Raw genomic sequence first — 21,592 nt, 5'->3', positions numbered from 1 at the left:
AGGGCTGCTTCAATCAGGTTTTTGGGCCCAGCACTGTCCAAGGTCACCGGTGACGACTTCCGAGACAGGTCCCGCAGGTTCTACTCTGTCCTAATCCTCCTTGACTTCCCATCTGTAATAGACACAGGTGACTATTCCCTCATCGTTCGCACTCTATCCGTAAGCAGTGTCTTTGGATGGAGGACTCCGGAAGCTGGAAGCTCAGAGGGGACTGCATGTAGTTCCTTTGCAGAGGCTGAAAACCTGGGATCTTGATAAAACTGCACTCTGCCTAAGTGTTTCCTGTGACGCTACAAAGCCCCACAGATCTGGAAATGTAGGCTTCCCTATCTTGAAATTGACAGCTTTAGAAATGTGCCTTGAAGGACGTTTCTTTTATATCTCACTGAAGTGACCTTCCTTCCTTCAAGCAGAGGAAACGTAGCTTTCAGAATTGGAAGTTTGCTTCCTTTTGTGTTCAGGGGAAGAAAAAAAAAAGGTTGACAGCTCTAAGAGCGTGATTCAGACAGGCAGTCTGGGGTAAATTCAGGTAAACTTCCTGAGTGGGATTTTTGGAAGGCTGGTTTGTTCTGTTCTTGCTTTTGCTGTGATTCTAGTTAACGTGCCACTGTTTCATACCACCAGCAGAATATGCAGGCTGTGTTGGGGCTGGGAAGGAGATAAGAGGCGGGGTAGAAAATCTCATTCAGATTCCAGTGAGGATGTAGCCAGGTCTTTGGGCTTCTTTGAGAAGCAGTTCTCCATCAAGGATGGAATAGAAATTAGTCTCCTGCTTTAAATCCCTTTGGGTTTCTCATAACAAGAAAATGATTTTGAGATTTTAAAAGGAGAAAGATCTGCTTGTTTTCTGAGAGAAATGTGTTCTTCGTTTTCTCTGGCATTCAGGCTCTTCTCCCAGTGGAGCAGCCACTCAGTTTGCACTCTGGCATTATGAGTAACCGTCTGTAGATGGTTTTTTACAGTTGATTTCTTAGCAACTTTGTGCTGCACTGAGGTGGTAGGAAGGCACTTGATTTCTCAGGCCCAGCTTTCCCGCTCCATGATTCATGCCGGAGGCTCAGTCAACTCATATGTGTGTTTACCGTCCTCCCTTCTGTACATCTCACCACTTCACGGTTCCCAGTCTTTCTCCGTCCCTCCCTCCTCCATTTCCCACCTTCTTGTTTTCTCTCTTATTCTGTTTCGTAGTCAGATATCCATTCCTTTCGATGGGAGTAAAGGGACTTATAGCTCTGAGGATAGTTTTTCATTCTGACGTCATACGGGTGGTTCTGTCGTGGTGCTTCAAAGACAGAGAGAGTAACCCGCCCAAGCCCAAAGACAGAACCAGCCTGAACCTTGCCTGGGGAGACTTACCTAGGCAATCTCTTTAGGCCTCTCGGAAAAGCAGGAAGAAACCCCTTTAAATATGAGAGTTAGGGGATTGTTAAAGTCGTGGTAGGCGTCCATCCCAAACAAGTAGTACCCCCAAGCCATCTTGTCGAGGTCTCAAGGCTCTGTGGTTAAGATTAGTCTGGTGCCTTTGTCGGCCTGCTTTAATACTATACCGCAGAACAAGCTGTAAAGGAAACTACAAAAGCCAGTTGGCAGGCTGCTATTTCTCTGTCTGTTGCCAAGGAAACGGTGAGGCCTGGGAGGGGAGGGGGTGTGTTATTAGATAATAGCAGGAAATTCGTGATGCACTGAAGGTTTTGATGCCAAAAGCCTTGTTTTTCTAACCTTTGGATAATCTCCGTCCTTCAGCTGAGTCATCAAAATGAAGCCACTTCCATCTTCCTCCCGTTGGAAGTTCCTTCAAGCTCCCTTTCCACTGGCACTTTTGGTCAGAAGAAAGAAAGAAACCCAGTATCCAGGTCACCCTAGTGGGCCACCGTTGAAAGGGTCTTAATATTTGAGATTATAAGAGCTGTTAGTGAGCATTTGATGGTAATTGAGTTGGCCTGCGCAAGGCCTACCCTCCGGCTCGCTAACTAACTCGCCCTCGTTAGGTGAGCACTTTTGGCATGCGCGGACTATGCAGCAGGCCAAAGCGATCCTTTAACAGTTGATTTGTTCTCATTTATCTAAAAGGAACAGAAATAGTGAATGGTTCAAGTTGAAAATGGTTGAATTAGATAGCGCTGAATAAATTCTCCCCAGATGGTCCTGCTGCACCCTTAACTTACCCTGATAGTCCTACTGCTGTTATAGTCCTGGAATCCCAGTCAAATCCACTCTCCAGCTTCAGTCATTCCATCTGTTTTCAAAATTGCATGACAGCGACTCAGGAGTACCATTAGTCTTAGGGGTTAGGTCCATAACCAGGAAGCTGCCAATTTTGGACTCTTCTGTGTTTCTCCTTCAATCTAAATGGTTATCCTTTTGAATACTACTCTCCGCTTCACAGGAGTAATGAATGGAAGGGAGGCCTCAAAGTGCTCTGAGGTCAACCAAGCTTTGAGATCCAACTACGTAACCATAGAGTCACAAGTAGTTCATCAGTGATAAATAGCCTCATGTCATCTGAAGCTCAGAAATCAACAAATAAAGTAAAGGCGAAGTAAACCCAACAAGCTGCAAAATTCCCTTGGGAAGTCAACTGCATTCCTGAAAAGGGGAGACTCCAGAAAGGAGTGGGGCAGGTCCATATGAATAAATGTGTTCTCTTGATGGAGTTCTCAAGAAGCAGGTGCCTGTGTTTATGAATTCCTAGTTCCAGAATCGTTTATGGATATTTATTCTAAAGTCCTAGAACATAGATAAAGGAGGATTATTTCAAAGGTCTCTCTGCATTTCAGACTGGATTTAAAACTTAGTCTTCCTAGGCCATGGATTTAGAGTTGATTTTGATACTTTCCCTGTGCTGCAATGAGAACCAACTAAAGAGTGAATCAGTCAGTCTTATTTAATGAATATTTATTCTGTGCAGAGCACTATATTAAGCACTTGGGAGAGCACAGTAGAGTTAGTGAAAATGATCCCTGCCCCCAAGGACCTTACAGTTTTGTGGAGGAGTTAGATACATAAATTATAGGTAGAGAAAAGTAATGGACTATCAATATGCGTACATATTTGCAATTTGGCTGGAAGGATGAATACCCAAGTGATGAGGTGACACGGAAGTACTGAAGAAACAGGTGAAGGGTTGAGAGATTAACCAGGGATGGCCTCCAGGAAGTTATTTCAGAAGGGCCTTGAAGATGGGGAGAACAGTGACCTCTCAGGTGTGAAGGAGGAGGAGGTTCCAGTCGGAGATAAGCGGGAAACACGTGGAGTAGGTTGGCGTGAGTGGAGGTATGTAAGCAGGGGTGTAATGGGAGAGGAGCGAGGATACTTGGAGGGAAGATGGATAATTGAGTGCCTTAAACCCAATAGTGAGGAGTTTCTGCTTGACGCAGAGAGGAATGAATAATCATTGGAGTTTTTGAGGAGTGGGGAGACATGCACCCCAAGATGATTTAGGAAAATAATCCAGGCAGTAGAGTGAAGTATGGACTGGAGAGGGAAGACACTGGAGGCAAGTGATGATACTTAAAGGCTGGTGCAGGAATAGAGTACTATGTCAAGTGAACTAGAACCAAATGCAATAATCATGACCGAAGTAATCTCCTCCAAAGTAATACAAGTGCCTACCCCAAGTAAATACAATGTTGGATAACAGGCAAGCACTTTGGGAACCTTACCCCATGGTCTTCATTCATTCTCCAATAACTCTTCAACTGCCCCTGGTCTGGAGGCAGCCTTTGCTGAGTTTTGTGTTTTTTTTTTCAAATGGTATTTGTTAAGTGCCTATGCCAGGCACTGTTCTAAGTGCTAGGGTCGATAGAAGTTAATCAGATTCGATGCAGTCCATGTCCCATAAGGGGCTCATTCAGTCTTAAGACCCATTTTACGGATGAGGTAACTGAGGCACAGAGAAGTTAAGTGACTTGCCCAAGGTCACAGAACAGACAAGTGGACGAGCCAGGATTAGAACCCCAGGTCCTTCTGAGTCCCAGACTAGTAGACCACACTACTGCTCTGCCTTCAAGAGTCTTAACTCAATCGGGTTGCATTGGATTTCAGTGGGGCCTTAAGCCATTTTTCAGGGCTTTCTACTTTCTTTCACTCCCTCGGAGCCCCCTGCTACTTTTGAGTGGACCTCATAGAGCCATAAGGGCAACTAACCCTTATAGAACAGATTTCTTGCTAGAAGATGAGACTATAGTGTGAAGTGTTGCACAAGAAGTTTCCAAACTCCCTGTTACACATACGGTCAGTCAGTGAGTCAACAAGACTGCCAGATTCCAGATCCTCACTATTTAGGTTGACTACAAAGGTCAAGTGTTGAAACATGGATTATCATTCTGTCTCCAGTCAAACTAAAATCTACCGTTTTCCACCACAAACCTAACAAGGTTAGAGAAAGAATTTGAAATGATTTTGTGGTGAGACGTGGGTCCAAAATAAAAAACCAGATTATTATGTTGGCTTTGTGGCCAAAATCTTTTGGAGCTGATAACCTCAAAGTATTGAAGGTTACAGTATTTGATGAGGCTCTTTCTTTAGTAAGTCATTTGTTTTGGAAACAGCTGTTGCAGATTTAAAAAGTGGTTCTGATTGATACTGAAATTTCCATTTCAAGCACATTTAGAGTTAACAAAGTGACTGTACAATTGATATTGTGATGCTGTGGATTTATTCTTTCTCTCTGAAATTTCCATAACAAATATCCTTAGTTTATGTCATAAGATGCTTTTTGTTTTCTTGCTGTCAGCATTGCAAACAAAAAGTCCAGCTGTGTTTTTTTTTTCTGCTGCTCACATCAAACACTAGTAAGAAAGATTCTGCAATCCAAATGTAGCAGAAGGCTATGTCGATGCGGGGAGCAAACTAGAACCCAGCTGGGCTCAGCAGGGCTAGTCACTCACATGTTTGGGCCAGGAATGTTAGATGGAGAGAGGTCAGAAAAAGGGGGTATGGCTTACATGGCCATTTGTTTCAACTTTGTTTTCCGGCTTACCTTCATAGAGAGTTTTCAAAAGTCTCCAAAAATGCTCTTTGGTCCTCATTTGAACTAACCCACTTCAGCCTGTGCCCCCAGCTGCCTCCACCTCATTTATGATTCCCCAGATCCCTAGGCTAAGAATACCCAAGCATCTGTTTATGACGAAAATGCTCAGAATCACCTCTCCTTTCCCCCTCAAAAAACCGAAGACAGATTTTGCTGTAAAGAACTGAGCACTTTGGAATTGCGAAACAGGAACAAGAGACAGGAGAGTGAGCTAAGTAGAAATAGCAAGTCATCCTAAAAGCTACCATCTGGGTAACCCATTCGGCTGGGTTCTAAATGGATGCCAAGAAGTGACTGAGCCCATCAATCCCTCACTAGCCTCCCTGGTCACCTCCTATCCCACAGATAGGCTGTTCATGGAAGCTGTCATCCCTATCCATGACAGGATGACCAAGAGAAGGATTCCCTTGAAATCCACTAGACAGTGGGTGGGGACCATGTCTACCAACTTTATTATACTCTCGCAATCGCTTAGGGTAGTGTTCTGAATACAGTAAGTGCTCAGTGAATACCATAGATTGATTGATTGGGCAAAAAGGGATAGAAGGGGAGAAAGAGCTTGCTAAATTTGTGATTTTCAGAAGATTCTACTAATTTTTTTTTTTAAGACTGAAGGGGCATGAGCCAGGGCTTGACGAGGCACAGTGACAGTCATTGGTGCATATACCAGAATTTTCACAGGAAGAAGCATGTAACAGTGCTCTTCAATTGTTGCAGTTGTATTGAAAAAACAAAATGCCTTCATAAACCAATGCATTGTGCACTTCATGGGTGATTTCATTTTTCAGAAAAGATAGAAAAGTTTGCTGTATGATTGGTCATTTGCTAAATCAGTATTTTAGGAACAGGATTTGGGAGTGTTTGTGAGTAGAATGGAAGTCAGAGTTACTGAACTCTGTCAAGTTCCCACTGGTCAGAATTATATTTAAGCATCTAGTTGAAATGTTTATTTGACAAACTTATTTGGTGAGGAGGGTGAGTTTAAACCAGTTTTTAAAAGTCATTATTTGCCCTGCCTGTTTGAACATTTTACAAGCACTGAGTTTAGTGCGTTCAGGAAAGAATAACCTGTAAGTGTAACTTTTGGGGGGGGGCTGGAGTGAGAGATGAAAAACTTCATCCTAAACCCACTTTTTTTTTAATATAAGAAAGGCCCAAGCGAATACAGAAGTGATTACAAGAAAGTGTTTTTGCAACCTTAACAGTGCTTAACCACTTTGAATATAAATAGTAAGGCCAGGGTTTCCAATTCTGCTTGACTGTTTATCAACGTGAGTCTTTGCGGACATCAGCGTGAGCTCCACAGGGCTTCCAACTGCTGCTGTTTAGGGAGAAAGAAGTCTCTGTATCAGCTTATTTTTTTTTACAATGGTATTTGTTAAGCTCTTATTGTGTGCCAAGCACTATTCTAATCACTAGGGTAGATTGAAACTAATCGGGTTGGACACGGTCCATGTCCCACATGGGGCTCCCAATCTTAACCCCCATTTTACAGATGAGGTAACTGAGGCACAGAGGAAGTGAAGTGACTTGCCCAAGGTCACACGACAGACGAGTGGCAGAGGTTTTGTCGAGAGAAAGCAGTGTAGTCTACTGCTACACAAGCACGAGAGTATGCTCGTGAGCATCATTCTGGCCATGCGACTGTGACCCGCTATGCAAACTTGATCTCTTTTAACCTCATTTTCCCCAACTACAAAATGTTCACTTTCTTCTCCCCAAATGGGGATTTGGAGTCATTAATGACAAGGCAAAGTGATAACGGCTATCACACGGAGATGCAAAAGTCGTTGAAGACAGTAAGTAATCTCTGCGTGTGCCTAGAGTAGAAGTTCTCCCCATCTGGATCACCACCAAGAGCCTTGATTCGCTTTAGGATGATTTCCAGGTGGGTGGATCCTGGGCCTACCTACAGTGGCAGGAGCCAGAAGGAAGAGAAAGGAGGAAGGAGCTGGTTGGGCTTGAAACCAAGGCCTGGAGCCAGTAGGACATTGGAGCAAGAGAAGAGCAGCAGAGTTGGTTGGTCCCTGAGGGGAGAGATGAGATGTGAAGGGAGCGTGAACAAGGGGAGGGGGAAGGGCTTCTCTGGCAACAAGAGCAGTGACAGGACTGAAAGCAACGCACAGTGTGAAGTGCTCGGGAAATACAAAACAGAAGAATGACCCATCCCCAGCCCAGAAGGAACTTACCCTCTGTTGGGGGAGATAGTCATAAAACTATTTACAAATAGAGGAACCAAAATAAGTGAAAGTATGATTGAATAAATGTATACTCATCAGGGTTGAGGATGGATATAAATATCTACAGAACTGCCAGAGGTGGGTTGATACATCTTGGGATGGATGGAATTCATCAGGGAAGACCTGTTGGAGGAGATTGGCTCTCAGGAGAGCTATGGGTAGTCATATTGGGGGGGAGAGGGAGTGCCAAACTGGGGGTACTGGAGGACCACTGGGATGTAGGTGGGAGAATAGAGAGAGAGGTACAGTTAGCAGATTGGCTTGTGGAGAATGGAAAGAATGATTTGGGGAGTAGTAAGTGATGAGAGCAAATATGTAAGATGGGGTGAGTTGGTGGAGAACTTTGAAGCCTATTTTGAGCAATTTTAGCTTGATGCCGAAGGACCCGGAAAGACAAGGGAAAAGAGATGTGCGTCAAGTGATTCTTCAAGATGATCTGTGCAACTGCTTGTAGTATAAATTGGAGTGAGGAGGGCTCTGGGGTAGAGAGACCAGGAAGGAGAGTGCTTCGATAGTCTAGGCATGATACGACCAGAGCTTGTTCCAGGGTGATAGCCGTGCCGTTGGAGAGGAAGGGGTGGATCCGAGAGATGTTGGATAAGAAGAACGGGCAAGGTTTGGCAACAGATCAGATGTGAAAGTCGAAGGACAGCAAGGAGTCACGGATGACTACGGGGTTCTGGAACAGGGAGGATGGGTGATGGTGTCATTAACTGAGCTAGGAGGAGGAGGAGGCAGTTTAGAAGGGGAGTAGCTCAGTTTTAGACATCTCAAGTTCGAGGTGCTGGCAAGATATCCAAGTGGAGCTTCCAGGAGGCAGGAAGAGATGCAGGATTGCAGGCTAGAGGCGAGTGAAGGCTAGAGAGGTAGGTGTGGGAGTCGTCCTCAGAGCTGGTGGCTGAAGCCATTGAATGAATGAGTTCCCAGAGAGAAGGCGTGTTTTGCCAGAAGAGTAGGGGACTCACCCATGGTCAACCAATGACCATGAGAACGATTGTTCCACTGGGAGCATTTTGCGAGCAGTTCAGGTGCTGAGAACTGACCTGAGGCCCAGACTGAATCCACTTAACCCCTCTCTACCCTGCACTTCAATCTAGATCCTGAAGAAGGAGGGACAAACGCTGGGGCCACAAAGTTTCCAGCTACTTTTCGTCGAGGCTCATTTTTTTGTCTTAATGTCTGGAGTTCTCTGGGGCGTGTTTAAATATCCTTGCAGGCTTAAAAAGCAGAAAATGAAGCAGTCATGTTTGTAAAGGAGAATCGTATTTTATTAGTTCGTTTGTCACCCGGCAGTTGGATCTGGCTGTGATTAAGCATCTTCACTCTCCTCCCAGTTTGCATAGCTGAGTTACAGTTTTCTCCTGCCTAGACCCATTTTGAGCAGTGGGTTGGTTTTCCAGAGTGGAACAGCACGGCCCCAGCTGACCCGAATCGTGTCCAAACAACCCTTCTCTTCCCCAAATCTCAGATGAGATGCCGTTCTGGGCTTTCTTTTCACTTTTAAAACCTGGACCTTATGTTTGGACATTCTTTTCTGCAAGGGTCAACCAAAGGCAAGGAAGTGATTGTTACTGGGAGATGGGACTGGAGCTCTCCAGGGCTGAGCACTTCTGCATTCCTTCCCAAATGGCATTTTGGTCCAATACAAGCCTTGAGGGCTACCGGTAGATCGCTGAAAGAAGTGAGAGAAGGGTGTAATTAAAAAAATGGGTCAGTGCATTGAAAAATGACTTCAGGCGTCTGCTCAGCTTCTGGCTGTGCCTGTCAGAGCTGCCCTCGGGGGTTATGGGCTCTGGATCTCGGATTATTTGGATAATCCATTGTTGTTTGGATTTTGCCATTCCTGGGGAAAAGAATTGTAAGCAGTTAAACTTTCAGGAATAATCGTACAGCAATAAGTGTAAACACAGTACCAGGCTACAGAGCCGTTCTAAAGTAACAAAACAATGCAGGTCTTCACACTGGAGGAGAAAGCAAGACTACTGTTTAATTCCCAGTGGATGGGACTTGGAAACCTGGAGTTTGTTCCTGCCACATCGCTGGCTCGCTGTGCGACTTCAGGCGAGTCAGTGCTTCAATTTCTGATGCTTCAAGTTCTCCATGGGGGATCATTCCAGCTGCCTCCTACCATATAGTCAGTGGGGCGGTCAAGACACCCGGTGGGGTGAAGGAACCATGGAATGACGTACATAAATTACTCGGCGCTCAGTGCAAAATAAATAGAAAGTTTTATAATTCTAAACATTTAGGACTTACTGATAGAACCTTGAAAGCTTAAACCCCACCAGTGTCAATTTGGCAGGCCTATGTTCTCTAGCTGCCCTGGCCATACCCAGCAGTTTGGATCCACTAAGAAACTGGCCCTGAAGCTAGAGGCAGCCTGACCCACTGAAACACTGGCCAAACAAGAAAAATATGGGCCAACAGCCCCAAAACACCATTGCTATATGTCAACATTGAATAGCAGAATCCTAGAGCTAGAACGGGGTCCTCTGCCGGTCACCTGTTCCTGTTTCCTGCCTCCAAGTAAATGAAAGACTTCATCATCCAGGACAAATTGGATGTCTTTGTCTTCAAAATCTCCAGGGAAATCTTTCCTCCTTTAAGCTCATCTCTCATTGAGTCCTTTGTAGAACTAAAGAGCAACCAACATCCCCTTCCATTGGAGCTTTTTTTTTTTTAGAAAAATGATCTGGTCATTGGAGTGGAAGATGGACTGGAGAGGGGAGAGGCTGGAGGCACGGAGGTCAGCAAGAAGGCTGATGCCTCTTTTATTTTCAAGTATTCTTCAGCCTTCTTACTTAAATGTAATCTGTAAATATGATGGGTATCCTTTGATTCTTTGTCCAGGTCATCAGTAAAGATAATGCATAGAATCGGCCTCAGGACCAATCCCCGTACGACACCATCTGATAGATTTTTCTCTACAGGCTGACCCTGAGGGATAGATAACTGTAGGTGTCGTGTTGGAACCAGCTGACCAAACTACCTGATGGAAGAATGGTTAAGCCCCTGCTTTCCTACTTGTAGATATCTTGTGGGAGGAAAATCTTCAAATCTAGATAGCTTCCGTCTGTGGCCTCCTCCCACTGTGTGACCCAGCTCTCTCAGTAGAGAAGAAAATTCAAATAGTCTTGTGTATGTGCTTTTCAGAAAACCTTGTGGGTTGCTTCTTAGCAGCGATGCTCTGTAGATGGTTGCAAATTGACTAATTGTTCTGGGTGATTCTAGGCAGCCAAGTCAAGCCTACTAATCTGTAATTACCAGGGTCATCTTCTTTTCCCTGTTTTGAAGATGGGCACAAAATTTGTCCCTTTGAAATCCTTGGGAACTCCTTGTCCTTCGTGAATTCTCAAAAATAATAGCTGGTGGTTGCGATAACTTCATCCCGCCCCTAAGAAGCTCCCTTCCTCCTCTCTCGCCCCGCTCCGGTCTATTCTTCACTCCGCTGCCCAGCTCATCTTCCTGCAGAAGCGATCTGGGCGTGTCACTCCCCTTCTTAAACAACTCCAGTGGTTGCCTATCAACCTCCGCTCCAAACAAAAACTCCTCACTCTAGGCTTCAAGGCTCTCCATCACCTTGCCCCTTCCTACCTCTCCTCCCTTCTCTCTTTCTACCGCCCACCCCGCACGCTCCGCTCCTCTGCCGCCCACCTCCTCACCGTCCCTCGGTCTCGCCTATCCCGCCGTCGACCCCCGGGCCACGTCCTCCCGCGGTCCTGGAACGCCCTCCCTCCTCACCTCCGCCAAACCGATTCTCTTCCCCTCTTCAAAACCCTACTTAAAACTCACCTCCTCCAAGAGGCCTTCCCAGACTGAGCTCCTCTTCTCCCTCTACTCCCTCTGCCACCCCCCCTTTACCTCTCCGCAGCTAAACCCTCTTTTTCCCCTTTTCCCTCTGCTCCTCCACCTCTCCCTTCCCATCCCCACAGCACTGTACTCGTCCGCTCAACTGTATATATTTCCATTACCCTATTTATTTTGTTAATGAATTGTACATCGCCTTGATTCTATTTAGTTGCCCTTGACTCTATTTATTGCCATTGTTCTTGTCTGTCCGTCTCCCCCGATTAGACCGTAAGCCCGTCAAACGGCAGGGACTGTCTCTATCTGTTGCCGACTTGTTCATCCCAAGCGCTTAGTACAGTGCTCTGCACATAGTAAGCGCTCAATAAATACTATTGAATGAATGAATGAACAAGGTGTATGTCATCAGGTCCAACTTAAACATATTCAGTTTTTTTTTTAATGTATTTAGTTCTCTTCTTTGTTTCCCTACTTTCATTTGGCTTTCTATTCGTCTGTTTCAGGAGAGACTTCCTCCTGTCAATGGTTTGCAAATGATCTTTTTTGTAAAGATGAGTAAAAAACAAAAAGTCACCTTTTCACAATCATCTATTATCAGCTTTTCCTTCCTGTCACAGAGAAATATTTCTTCTGGTGCTCTTCTGTCTAATGTAGTTGAAGAACTGTTTTGTTCTCCCTTTATCTCTTGGACTACAAGTATCTCCTTTCTGTACTAATCTTGCCCCTTCAAAACTGTGGTGTTTCTTTATACTTCTCCTTACTGATAAAGCTTAATTTTCACATGCTGTAGCTTTCAACTTTGTCTTTCTAGTCTGTAAACATTTCTGGGGTTTGGACATCATAGCACCTCATTACCTTCTTGTCCTGTATGTGCCTGCTTTCTTGAACTCCTTTGTTTCTTAGTCTTTTCTGTTGGGGATTGTAAAAGAATTAAAGGGTGCTCGATGATGTACTTTTAATGGTCCATTTTTCAGAATGTATTAGCGGCACTAAAGTGGTATGGAAGAATTTTGCCTTAATGAAGTTTTTGTTTCTCATGATAGCAGAGTGGACTTTGCTCGATCAGTGCAAGTGATCACAGAGCATGATGCTAATTGCTTTTGGGGAAGTGGAATGGAGCTTTGTCTTGTTTTACTTCCCTATTTTGGATTCTGATGAATTATTCTGGTTGCACATGCAAATAAATCGGTGTATTTACTGCTCTTTCCCAGGAAGAGAATGGGGACTTCACCTATGTGGAAAGAGTAAAGATACCTCTTGCTCATGGGACCTTGCTGATGATGGAGGGAGCTACCCAAGCTGATTGGCAGGTGAGAACAAACATTTGCTGAGTCTGTTTCCTGATGCCAAAATCGACGTGTGGTAGGAAACTAGTTCTTCCACCATGAGCAAGAGACACGGATAGCACCGTTCCCAGTGGATTCAGTCAGAAGGAATCTTGCGGAGGCTCAGGTCAGACCATGTTTTGGGGTGACCGTGGGAAGAAGGGGCTGTCATCTGCCATTTGGAATGGAGCCCCAAACTGTTTTTTGTTGGTGTGATGATGAAGCCCCATCTATTTCTAGTCCTCCTCCTGCACCCCTGGATTTGGAGAAATAGCAGGTCTTTGGGATAAAGAGGGTCCTGAGTGCAATGAATGTTTAGAAATGAAGGTAGTAATCTGAAGGCCAGATCAGTATTACATTTCTGAAAGGATCTGTAGCATTGGTAGGCCAAGGCGTGTGAGGTAAAGTCATCAAGCTTAGTAGTTGCAGGGTACCTCTCTGGTCTACCTTAGAGAGAGTGAGGCAGGGTGGTGATTGGAGAGATTACCCCCTTGTTAAAGTGAGGAGGCAAGGCATAGAGACAGCTATGGTGTGGAACCTCCTCGAGGCCGCCACTCCCCTCAACGAGCCGCTCTGATCCAGGCAGATGATTCCACTTGCTACCTGCCTCTTCTAGTTGAAGCAGCACTGCCTATTGGTGAAAATCAAGGCCCTGACAGGAGTTCTGCTGCTTTAAGCACTTGATATCCACCCCACCCTCAGCCCCACAGCACTTATGTAATCAGTCAGTGGTATTTATTGAGTATTTATACAGAGCACTGTAGTAAGTGGTTGGGAGAGTGCAACGGAATTAGTAGAAAATCCTTACACTCTGCCATTTCCCCTGTCTGTCATTTATTTTAATGTCTGTCTCCCGCTCTAGACGGTAAACCTCTTGTGGACAGGGATAGGGTCCACCAACTCTGTTGTATTATACTTTCCCAAGCACTTACTACAGTGCTGTGCAGAGAGTAAGCTCTCAATGAATACTGTTGATTGCTCTATCTGAAGTCCAAAGGAGGATTACATAGGGGCAGTTTTAGAAGGGTGTCTGACCAGCCTTTACTCCTCTCTCCCTTCTCCCAGCAAAGTCTTTGCATTCACCATGGGAACTACCCTACTCTCAAAAGCTTGTGACTCTTTGATGTCGGGGCATCAAGCATACCTCGTCCCTCCTGCCCCCTGCCTCAACAATAAGAGGGCAGGGCAAAGCCTCAGTTTGTACCTGCTCCAGTCAGACAGTCGTATTTATTGAGCATTTACTGTGTTGCAGAGCACTGTCCTAAGCCCTTGGGAGAGTACAATATAACAATAAACAGACACATTCCCTCTCCCATGGGTGGGGGGATCTCCTCTCTAGAGTGAGCTCGTTGTGGGCAGGGAATATGTCTGTTGTTTTATTGTCCCCTCCCAAGTGCTTAGTACAATGCTCTGCAAACAGTAAGCGCTCAATAAATACGATTGAATGAATGAATGCGGGAAGAAATGTGCCCACAACTCTGCAGTCAGAGCTGACAATGCCATCAAATACTCTTTCAAAATCATCTTGTGTATTTAGTGAGATCATCAATTAAGTGATTTGTTTCTGTTTAGCATCGAGTTCCCAAGGAGTACCATTCCAAAGAGCCCCGGATAAACTTGACCTTCCGAACTATTTACCCAGAGCCCAGCAGGATGCAAAGGTGACTCAAGGCCCCCGGTAGAACAGCTATTGATACTGCACCTGGATTGATCGAATTCTTCACCAAGTGTGACTATGGGTAGATAGAAGAAGGGATCCGACGGGGGTGTTCTGCTCTCAAAAGTGGCTGGGTGGGAAATGAGATTGGAAGTTTCCCCGTGTTTGCTGCCCTCTCTTTGGCACCAATAAAGTCTGGTTAAGCGACAACATGCAGTTCAGCTCTTTGATGCTCACCAGTGTGGGGAAATGCTTCATCAGATCTTTGAAATGGATTATTTCATTTTGTATTTAAAAAGCCTTTGGGATTTTGCTGACAGCTCATTTTTTATAGAAAGCTTTTTCTCCTTTCATTTCTTGCAGGGCTATCAATAGATTGTAATCTCTGGGGGAAACTGCAGGTGTTTTGGGTTTTTTTCCTGCAACTTTGGGGAAAGTGAGGGGTAAACATCTATCTGCATCTCTGAAGTTCCGACTCTTCCGTCAGCTGACACGCAAGCAGTATTGTAATGCCGAGCTACGTTACCTTGACTCCTAACTTGTGTGCTGTGAATGGAAAGCTACACGTTTGCCGCCGATGCAGAGTGCTCTGTCTATGTAACTAAGTCGGCTGTGTCGTCAGTGAGCCTCGGCTGTGCTGGAACAGCTGCTGAGTCAGTTGGGCTATCAGATCTGTGATTCAGGACAAAAATTTGAGTCGTCCTTGAACGGCCACCCAAGGAGTCCAGCTGTCCTCGAACAGCCGAAGGGAACCGTTGTGCGTCGCTGAAAACCTCAAAGAAGGGACGAATCATGTGGTAAGGAGGCATCGTAGCTGAAGTGGGACTCAGTAGTGACATCTGTTCTACGTAGATTGGTCTCCACTAGAGAATTGTTTGAGTCACTTAAAGGAAAATGAGACAACCATCGTGGCTCTCCTGCTGGGAAGTTTTCTTTCCTGTCAATCAGTGACATTTTTTGAGTGCTTACTATGTGCAGAACACTATACTAAGTGCTTGGGAGAGTACAGTACAATAGAGTTGGCAGACATGTTCCCTGCCCACACGAGCTTGCAGTCCTAGGAGAGATGGACAGGATTACCTAATACTGTAGTTATTTACTTAATATTGTAGTCAGCATCTCTATGACACACTCCAGTGTCTGAAGCTTCTGTTCCCGAATGTTTTCTCTGTTACGTAGGGGATGGCAAAGTGAGACGCAGGTGATTGGCTCGTCAAAGTTCCCAAACTAGACAAGGTTGCCGCCTTTTAGGGCATTATGACATAAACACTATCTCTTTTGACCTCATGATTAGATGAATCCTCCAAGGGAATTTTAAAGGTGAGATGTGAAAAAAGACTAAGTAGGACAACAACTTAAAGAGCTCTTTTTGGGGTTGCCTTTGTTTAATTACCCCTGATTTTATTCTAATTTCATTACCCACTCTTGAATCCATGATCCTAGAGCTCAGGGTAAAAAGCTGTAGACTTGTAATTAGAGATTTCTCTCTCTGAATTGCTTTGGTCTGCACTTTGACTTCTGACCAACTGGGTCACTAAGCAATGCGGTTTCCATTGTTGAAGATGGTATTTATTAAGTGTTGCTTATGTACTAAGTACTGTGCAAGATAGAAGATTTGGACACAGTTCCTGTCCCATGTAGGGCCCACCCTCTAAGAGGAAGGGAGAAGAGACATCGTATCCCTATTTTACAAATGAGGAACCTGAGGCCAGAATCACTGAGTAGCCAGCCCAAGATTACACAGCGAGAAAGTGGCAGAGCCGGGAGTAGAATGCAGGTTTTCTGACTCTCAGACCCAATTATTTCTGGTAATAAGAGTAGTAGGATTCCTCCACGAGGTCAGTTACCTTTATGAGGAAGGCTTAATGCTATTAACAACAAGAACAATTAACATCTGTCCTCGCTCCCATATGACAAACAACAACCAGAACTTAATAAAGGGCTACCACATCCAACTCCTCGCTGACCTCACTGCCTTCTGTCTCTCCCCACTCCAGTCCTGACTTAACACTGCTGCCCGGATCATTTTTCTAAAAAAAATTCATTCCACATCTCCCCACTCCTTACAGTCCTCCAGTAGCTGCCTCTCCATCTCTGCATCAAGCAGAACCTCCTTACCCTCCGCTTTAAGCCTCTCAGTCAATCTTTTCCCTTCTTACGTGACTGGGCAGATCCCCTGCACTCTTTGCTCCTCTAAGGCCAACTTACTCCCTGGAACTCATTCTCTATTGGTCTCACCACCAACCCCATACATACACCCTCCCTCTGGCCTGGAACTCCCTCCTCCTTCACATCCAACAGAACACCACTCTCCCAGTGTTCAAGGCATTAGTAAAATCATATCTCCAAGAAGTCTTCCCATTGTTTCTCCACCTATTTGCCACCTTTCTGCATCATCTATGCATTTGCGTCTGTATTCCTACACCAGCTCCACAGCATTTTTGTACATACCCTGTAGTTTCACCTATCTGAAATTTCTTTCAATGTCCATCTTCTCTACTAGATTGTAAATTCCTTGAGGGTAAGTATCATATCTGTCAAAACTGTTGTACTCTCCCAAACGCTTAGTTCAGTGCTCTGTGCATAGTAAATACTCAGTAAATACCATTGATTGATTGATTAGCTGGATCGTGGTGAGGAGAATTGTCACTTCCCGATCTCCTTGAGAGAGTAGAGCCAACAGGGAACATGCCTTCTGGGATTTTACCTAATGCAGTGTCACGAGTCCAACGTACATCATGCTGTTGATCTATGACCAAAACACTTTCTTTCATTTCTCCGAGGCCCATTGAATCGATCTATTCTGCTGCTTTCTGCTCATTACCATACTTGCTAGGGCAGCGCCTCCCAAGTAGAAAAACCTGACTTCATTTCATTATTCAAGCAGCAGTTTGTGTTTTCTTCCGTAGAAGCATCATACTGCCATCTCATGCTGTTTTCTAATGTCAGGCGGGCAAAAGACCTTCTTCCTGTTTGGCAGGTAGAGGAATCTTGACTGCAGACTGAGGTCTTTTCCAGTCTCTCTCTTTTCTTTTGTGTTTAAACTGAGAAGGCCAGAGAATAATTCATCTGACAAGTAAACTCGGTACTGGAGTCTGACTGAGCACCCTTTCTCGCCTAACTTTTCTGATGGAGTGACGTGGAGATATTAGTATAGTTTGCCAATCTCTTTGACAGGCACAGGCTCAAATGCCAGTATTAAAACTCAAGGTCATCTCTGACTGCCCACTCCTAGCTCTAACGATTCTTCACCAGTCTTATACCTGGTGGGTGTTTCCCAGACGCGTACCGAGCCTATCCTCTCCACTTGGCACTTTGCTGTGTCACTTCACTCAATCAATCCATTCTATTTATTGAGCACTTACTGTGTGCAAAGCACTGTAAAAATAAATAGTAATAATAATTATGATACTTGTTTAGCATTTACTAAGTGCCAAGCACTGTTTTAAACGCTGGGGTAGATACAGGTTAATCAGGTTGGACACAGCCCCACATGGGGTTTACAGTCTTAATCCCCATACAGATGAGGCCCAGAGAAGTGAAGCGACTTGCCCGACGTCAAATGGCTGACATGTCGGAGCAGGGATTAGAACCCAGGTCCTTCTGACTCCCAGTCCTGTGCTTTATCCACTAAGCCATGCTGTGTTTCTCTCTGTACTAAGCGATTGGGAGTATAGAATATAATAGAGTTGGTAGATACATTCCCTTCTCCCAACGGGCTTACAGTCTAGACATTAATATAAATAAATTACATGTATGTGCTCAAGTACTGTGGGGCTGATGGATCCAAGTGCAAGGATGATGCGGGAGTGGGAGAAGAGGAAATGAGATTCGTAGTGGGATTGGGTTACACTGGATAAACTCGCCAGGGCCAGATTGCTTCCCCCTCTTGTATCACTTCCATGACTAGCATGGGATTGCCTCATATCCCAGGAGCCCTTGCAGAGCCTGCCCTCCATAGCTTGGCCAGGCAAGAATGGGCTATTCATTGATGGGGGGGAGGTGGTGACTCAGAAAGAGTTAAATGAATTAGGCACAAAGTCTGGCAAAGAGCAGTATGTTCTCGCTGTGGGTTTGGGGAGAAAACAGTGACAAATGATGGGCCCATGAACAGGTCAGAATATTTTTTTTCCCTTGAGTTCTGGCAGCTTTCAGTTGGCTGCCCTTTAATACTCGCTTTGCCTTTTCTGGTCATAAACACTTGCCGTGTTGAATTAGAAGCCGTGCTTTGCTTTATTTTTTTTAACAGCTCCTTTTAAAAGCCTAATGTTTCCATAGCGATGCCTTCTATTTGTTTAAATCTTCACTTATTCGTGGTTCATACAACACCCGCTTACCCTCCTCCAGAGAACTGACCCACCCTCTCCATCTTGTCCCATTTTCTGGTGCTTTCTGTGCCATCTGTGTCAACAGCATTTAATGAATCCTACTGTGAAAACTTGGGGAACATATGAATGAAGCAAAAGCCAGCCTTCCGCTTCTAGACTGAAAGCTCCTTGTGGGCAGTGATTGTGTTTACCAACTTTATTGTATTGTAACTCTCCCAAACGCTTAGTTTAATGGCCTGCACCCAGTAGGCGCTCAATAAATACCATTGATTGATTCCAACCCTCGATGAGCTCACAATTAAATGGGGAAAAGAGCAGGCTTAAATTTACAAGGAATTTCCCTACCTAATAAGATTAATAGAAAGCACTTAACAAATGCCATAATAATTATTTTGTGCCAAGCACTGTGTTATTGCTGGAGTAGATACAGTCTTATCAGATCAAGCGATCCATCAATAGTATTTACTGAGCACATACTATCTGCAGAGCACTGTACTAAGTGCTTGGGAGAGTAGACTACAACAGAATTGTAGAACAGAGATCAGACTCAATGCCTGTCCCACATGGGGCTCCTGGTCTAAAGGGAAGGGAGAACAGATATTTCACCCCCATTTTACAAGTGAGTGAAGCACAGAGAAGTTGTGACTTCCCCAAGGTCACACAGCAGTCTAGTGGCAGAGCCAGGATTAAAATCCTGATCTCCTGACTCCTAGTGCTATGGTCTAGGCCATGCTGTTTCTGTAATTGAGATTTTTCCCAGATCTCTCTTGGTGGGACTGACTTCTTGATTGGATTCTCTTGTCGTGGGTTTGACAAGGAAGACACTTGGATATCTTTTGTATTCTCTTGAACAGACTAATCATTTCTTGCCTATAGAAACTTAGTTTGTGAATAAAAGCATTCTAGGGGACAAAAAGCTTTTGGGTGTGATCTGTTCCTTTGGTTCTAGAATTAAGCTGAAGAATATCAACCAGAGTAAAGGCACAGAACAAAGATGTCTAAAGGACAGACTTTAAATGGGTCTTTTTATTATTATTATTATTATTAATGATAAAAATCATCATGGTGATATTTGTTAAGCATTTACCGTTTGGCAGTCATAGTACTAAGTGCTGGGGTAGATAGAAGAAATTGGGCTGGGTAGAGTCCCGGTCCCATGTGGAACTCAAAGTCTTAATCCCCATTTTACAGATGAAGTAACTGAAGACCAGAGAAGTTCAGTGACTTGTCCAAGGCCACAGCAGAAAAGTGGTGGAGCCAGGGTTAAAACCCAGGTCCTTCTGACTCCCAAGCCCAGGCTCTATCCACTAGGCAACACTGCTTCTCCAAGGACCTCTCTGGAGCTGGTCTTTTCCTGTGCTTTTATTTTTCTTGCTTCTCTTTTGGGCCTTCCAAGAGCAACTCCCTTGAGAATAATGCGCTGCGAGAACATTCGGTAGAATCCGGGAAGGAACGAAGCCTATTTCTTTATCCTTTAAGCCAGTGCCAATCAATTGACAGTATTTATTGAGTGCCTGCTGTTTGCAGAGTGTCGTATTTACAGTCTAGCCGTTTTCACCTCCATCCTACGTACCTATCCACTAACCTCAAAAGGGATTCTTCTCTGTAAATAGAATTATTTTGAGGTGGCAAGGGAGAAACAGCATGCCTAGTGGGTAGAGCACAGTCCTGGGAGTCAGAAGGGCCTGGGTTCTAATCCCCGCTCTGCCACTTGTATGCTGTGGGTCCTTGGGCAAATCACTTTGCTTCTCTGGGCCTCAGTTACCTCATCTGTAAAATGGGAATGAAGACTGTGAGTCCCATGTGGGAAAGAGACTGTGTCCAACCTGATTATCTGTTGCCAAATTGTACTTTCCAAGAGCCCAGTCCAGTGCTCTGCACACAGTAAGTGCTCAGTACATACGATTGAATGAATGATTGCCTTGTATCTACTCCAGTGTTTGGAACAGTGCCTGGTACAGTGTAAGTGATAAATACTATGATCATTATCAGTAATAATAATAAAAGGGGACCACCCCCTCATCCCTAATGTCCCAAGCCTGTTTCAACTTAGTTCCAGCTTGTAACATAGCTCTTTCCTGCTCCATATTAGCAAGATGATTTAGTGGGATCTCTTCCTGATCCTTTATGTGTCTAGACAGGGAGTGAAGAATCCCCAGTACACCCTGAAAGATGCCCTTCCTCAGATCCAGGAGTCCATCGAGAAGGAGTCCCGGTGGATCAATTTCCCCAGTCCATTTTAATGTCTTGGCCCAGGATACACGGCCCTCCTCACTGGAAACGGCAGCCCCGAGAGCCAAAAGAGGAGCTGCGGTAGACTCGAATCCTATGCTGAGGCCAACGGGCTTATCGCTGCGGTGCACCTTCAGCAAGGAAGCAGCAAGAATCAAACAGAATCTGTCCGCTACCTGAGAAGCAGCCCGGGGGGCCGAGGGGACACGAGCGAGCCGAGCCGGAAGGCTGTGATCGGGAAGGAAGTAGTGGAGAGAGAGAGCGGGACTCCCTTGTCTTCTCCCACGGATCAGGGTGCAATTAACCTGTCCAATAACCAAGAACAGGAAGGAGTAAGTGAGGACGTGGGCGAGAAGCCTTTTGACAAGCAGCCAGCGACTGATTACACAGAGACACCCCAACTGGGATAAAGCCCTCTAGCCTCCAGAGCTGCATTGGGCCAAACCGTTTCAGAGCTTCCTGCTGTGAGCCTTTCAAAGGAGCTGCACCTGGGGAGACTCCACTTTTTCTCTCTCTCAAAGTAAGGTACGCTGAAGGAGGTGCCCTCTACCACATTCAACGCATTTTCTGGTAGCGTTTTGTCACCCCGTTGGTGACCTCGTCCTTTCCCATCCCAACAGCTGCCCATCTGGAACATCAGCCCCGGAAGCAGTAGGATGTGGTGAGGAGTCGGCGAGGGAACATCGATTTCCCCCGTATCCATCACCTCACTCATTCAATCAATCAATGACTCAATCAGTGGTATTCAGTGAGTGCTTACCGCGTGCAGAGCACTGTACTATACGCTTGGGAGAGTACAGTACAGTGGAGTTGGAAGACACTAGCCCTGCCCAAGTACGATTGAATGAATAAATAAGGAGCTTAGAGTGGCAGCTGTAAGAAGCTTTCAGCCTACAGGTCCCTCCCTGACCTGTTTGGATCTCAAGAAGCCGGGTCTCCTCTCACCTGACATCTTGCTCGGCCCGTAAACA

At 45.2% G+C, this 21,592-nt stretch overlaps 1 protein-coding gene across 8 annotated transcripts in view; it reads left to right on the top strand.

Moving 5' to 3' along the window:
- Nucleotides 1-21,384, top strand: part of ALKBH3 (alkB homolog 3, alpha-ketoglutarate dependent dioxygenase) — a 46,872-nt gene extending 25,488 nt beyond the window's left edge. For 6 of the 8 annotated variants that reach the window (XM_029060000.2, XM_029060003.2, XM_029060001.2 and 3 more), the window contains exons 9-11: nucleotides 12,291-12,389; nucleotides 13,977-14,065; nucleotides 14,425-16,019. In XM_029060000.2, the coding sequence (XP_028915833.1) occupies nucleotides 12,291-12,389; nucleotides 13,977-14,065; nucleotides 14,425-14,443 (207 nt within the window). In that variant the 3' untranslated portion in view covers nucleotides 14,444-16,019. Of the gene's footprint in view, nucleotides 1-12,290; nucleotides 12,390-13,976; nucleotides 14,066-14,424; nucleotides 16,020-20,526 lie in introns of those variants that run through there. The other 2 variants (XR_003757842.2, XM_029060008.2) reach the window with 2 other exon arrangements.
- The last annotated feature ends 208 nt before the right edge of the window (nucleotides 21,385-21,592 follow it).

The sequence above is a fragment of the Ornithorhynchus anatinus genome, chromosome 3 (assembly GCF_004115215.2).
Source record: "Ornithorhynchus anatinus isolate Pmale09 chromosome 3, mOrnAna1.pri.v4, whole genome shotgun sequence".
NCBI classification, from domain to species: Eukaryota; Metazoa; Chordata; class Mammalia; order Monotremata; family Ornithorhynchidae; genus Ornithorhynchus; species Ornithorhynchus anatinus.
Note: the sequence above shows the minus strand (reverse complement) of the source record. Positions and strands in the feature narration are given on the sequence as shown.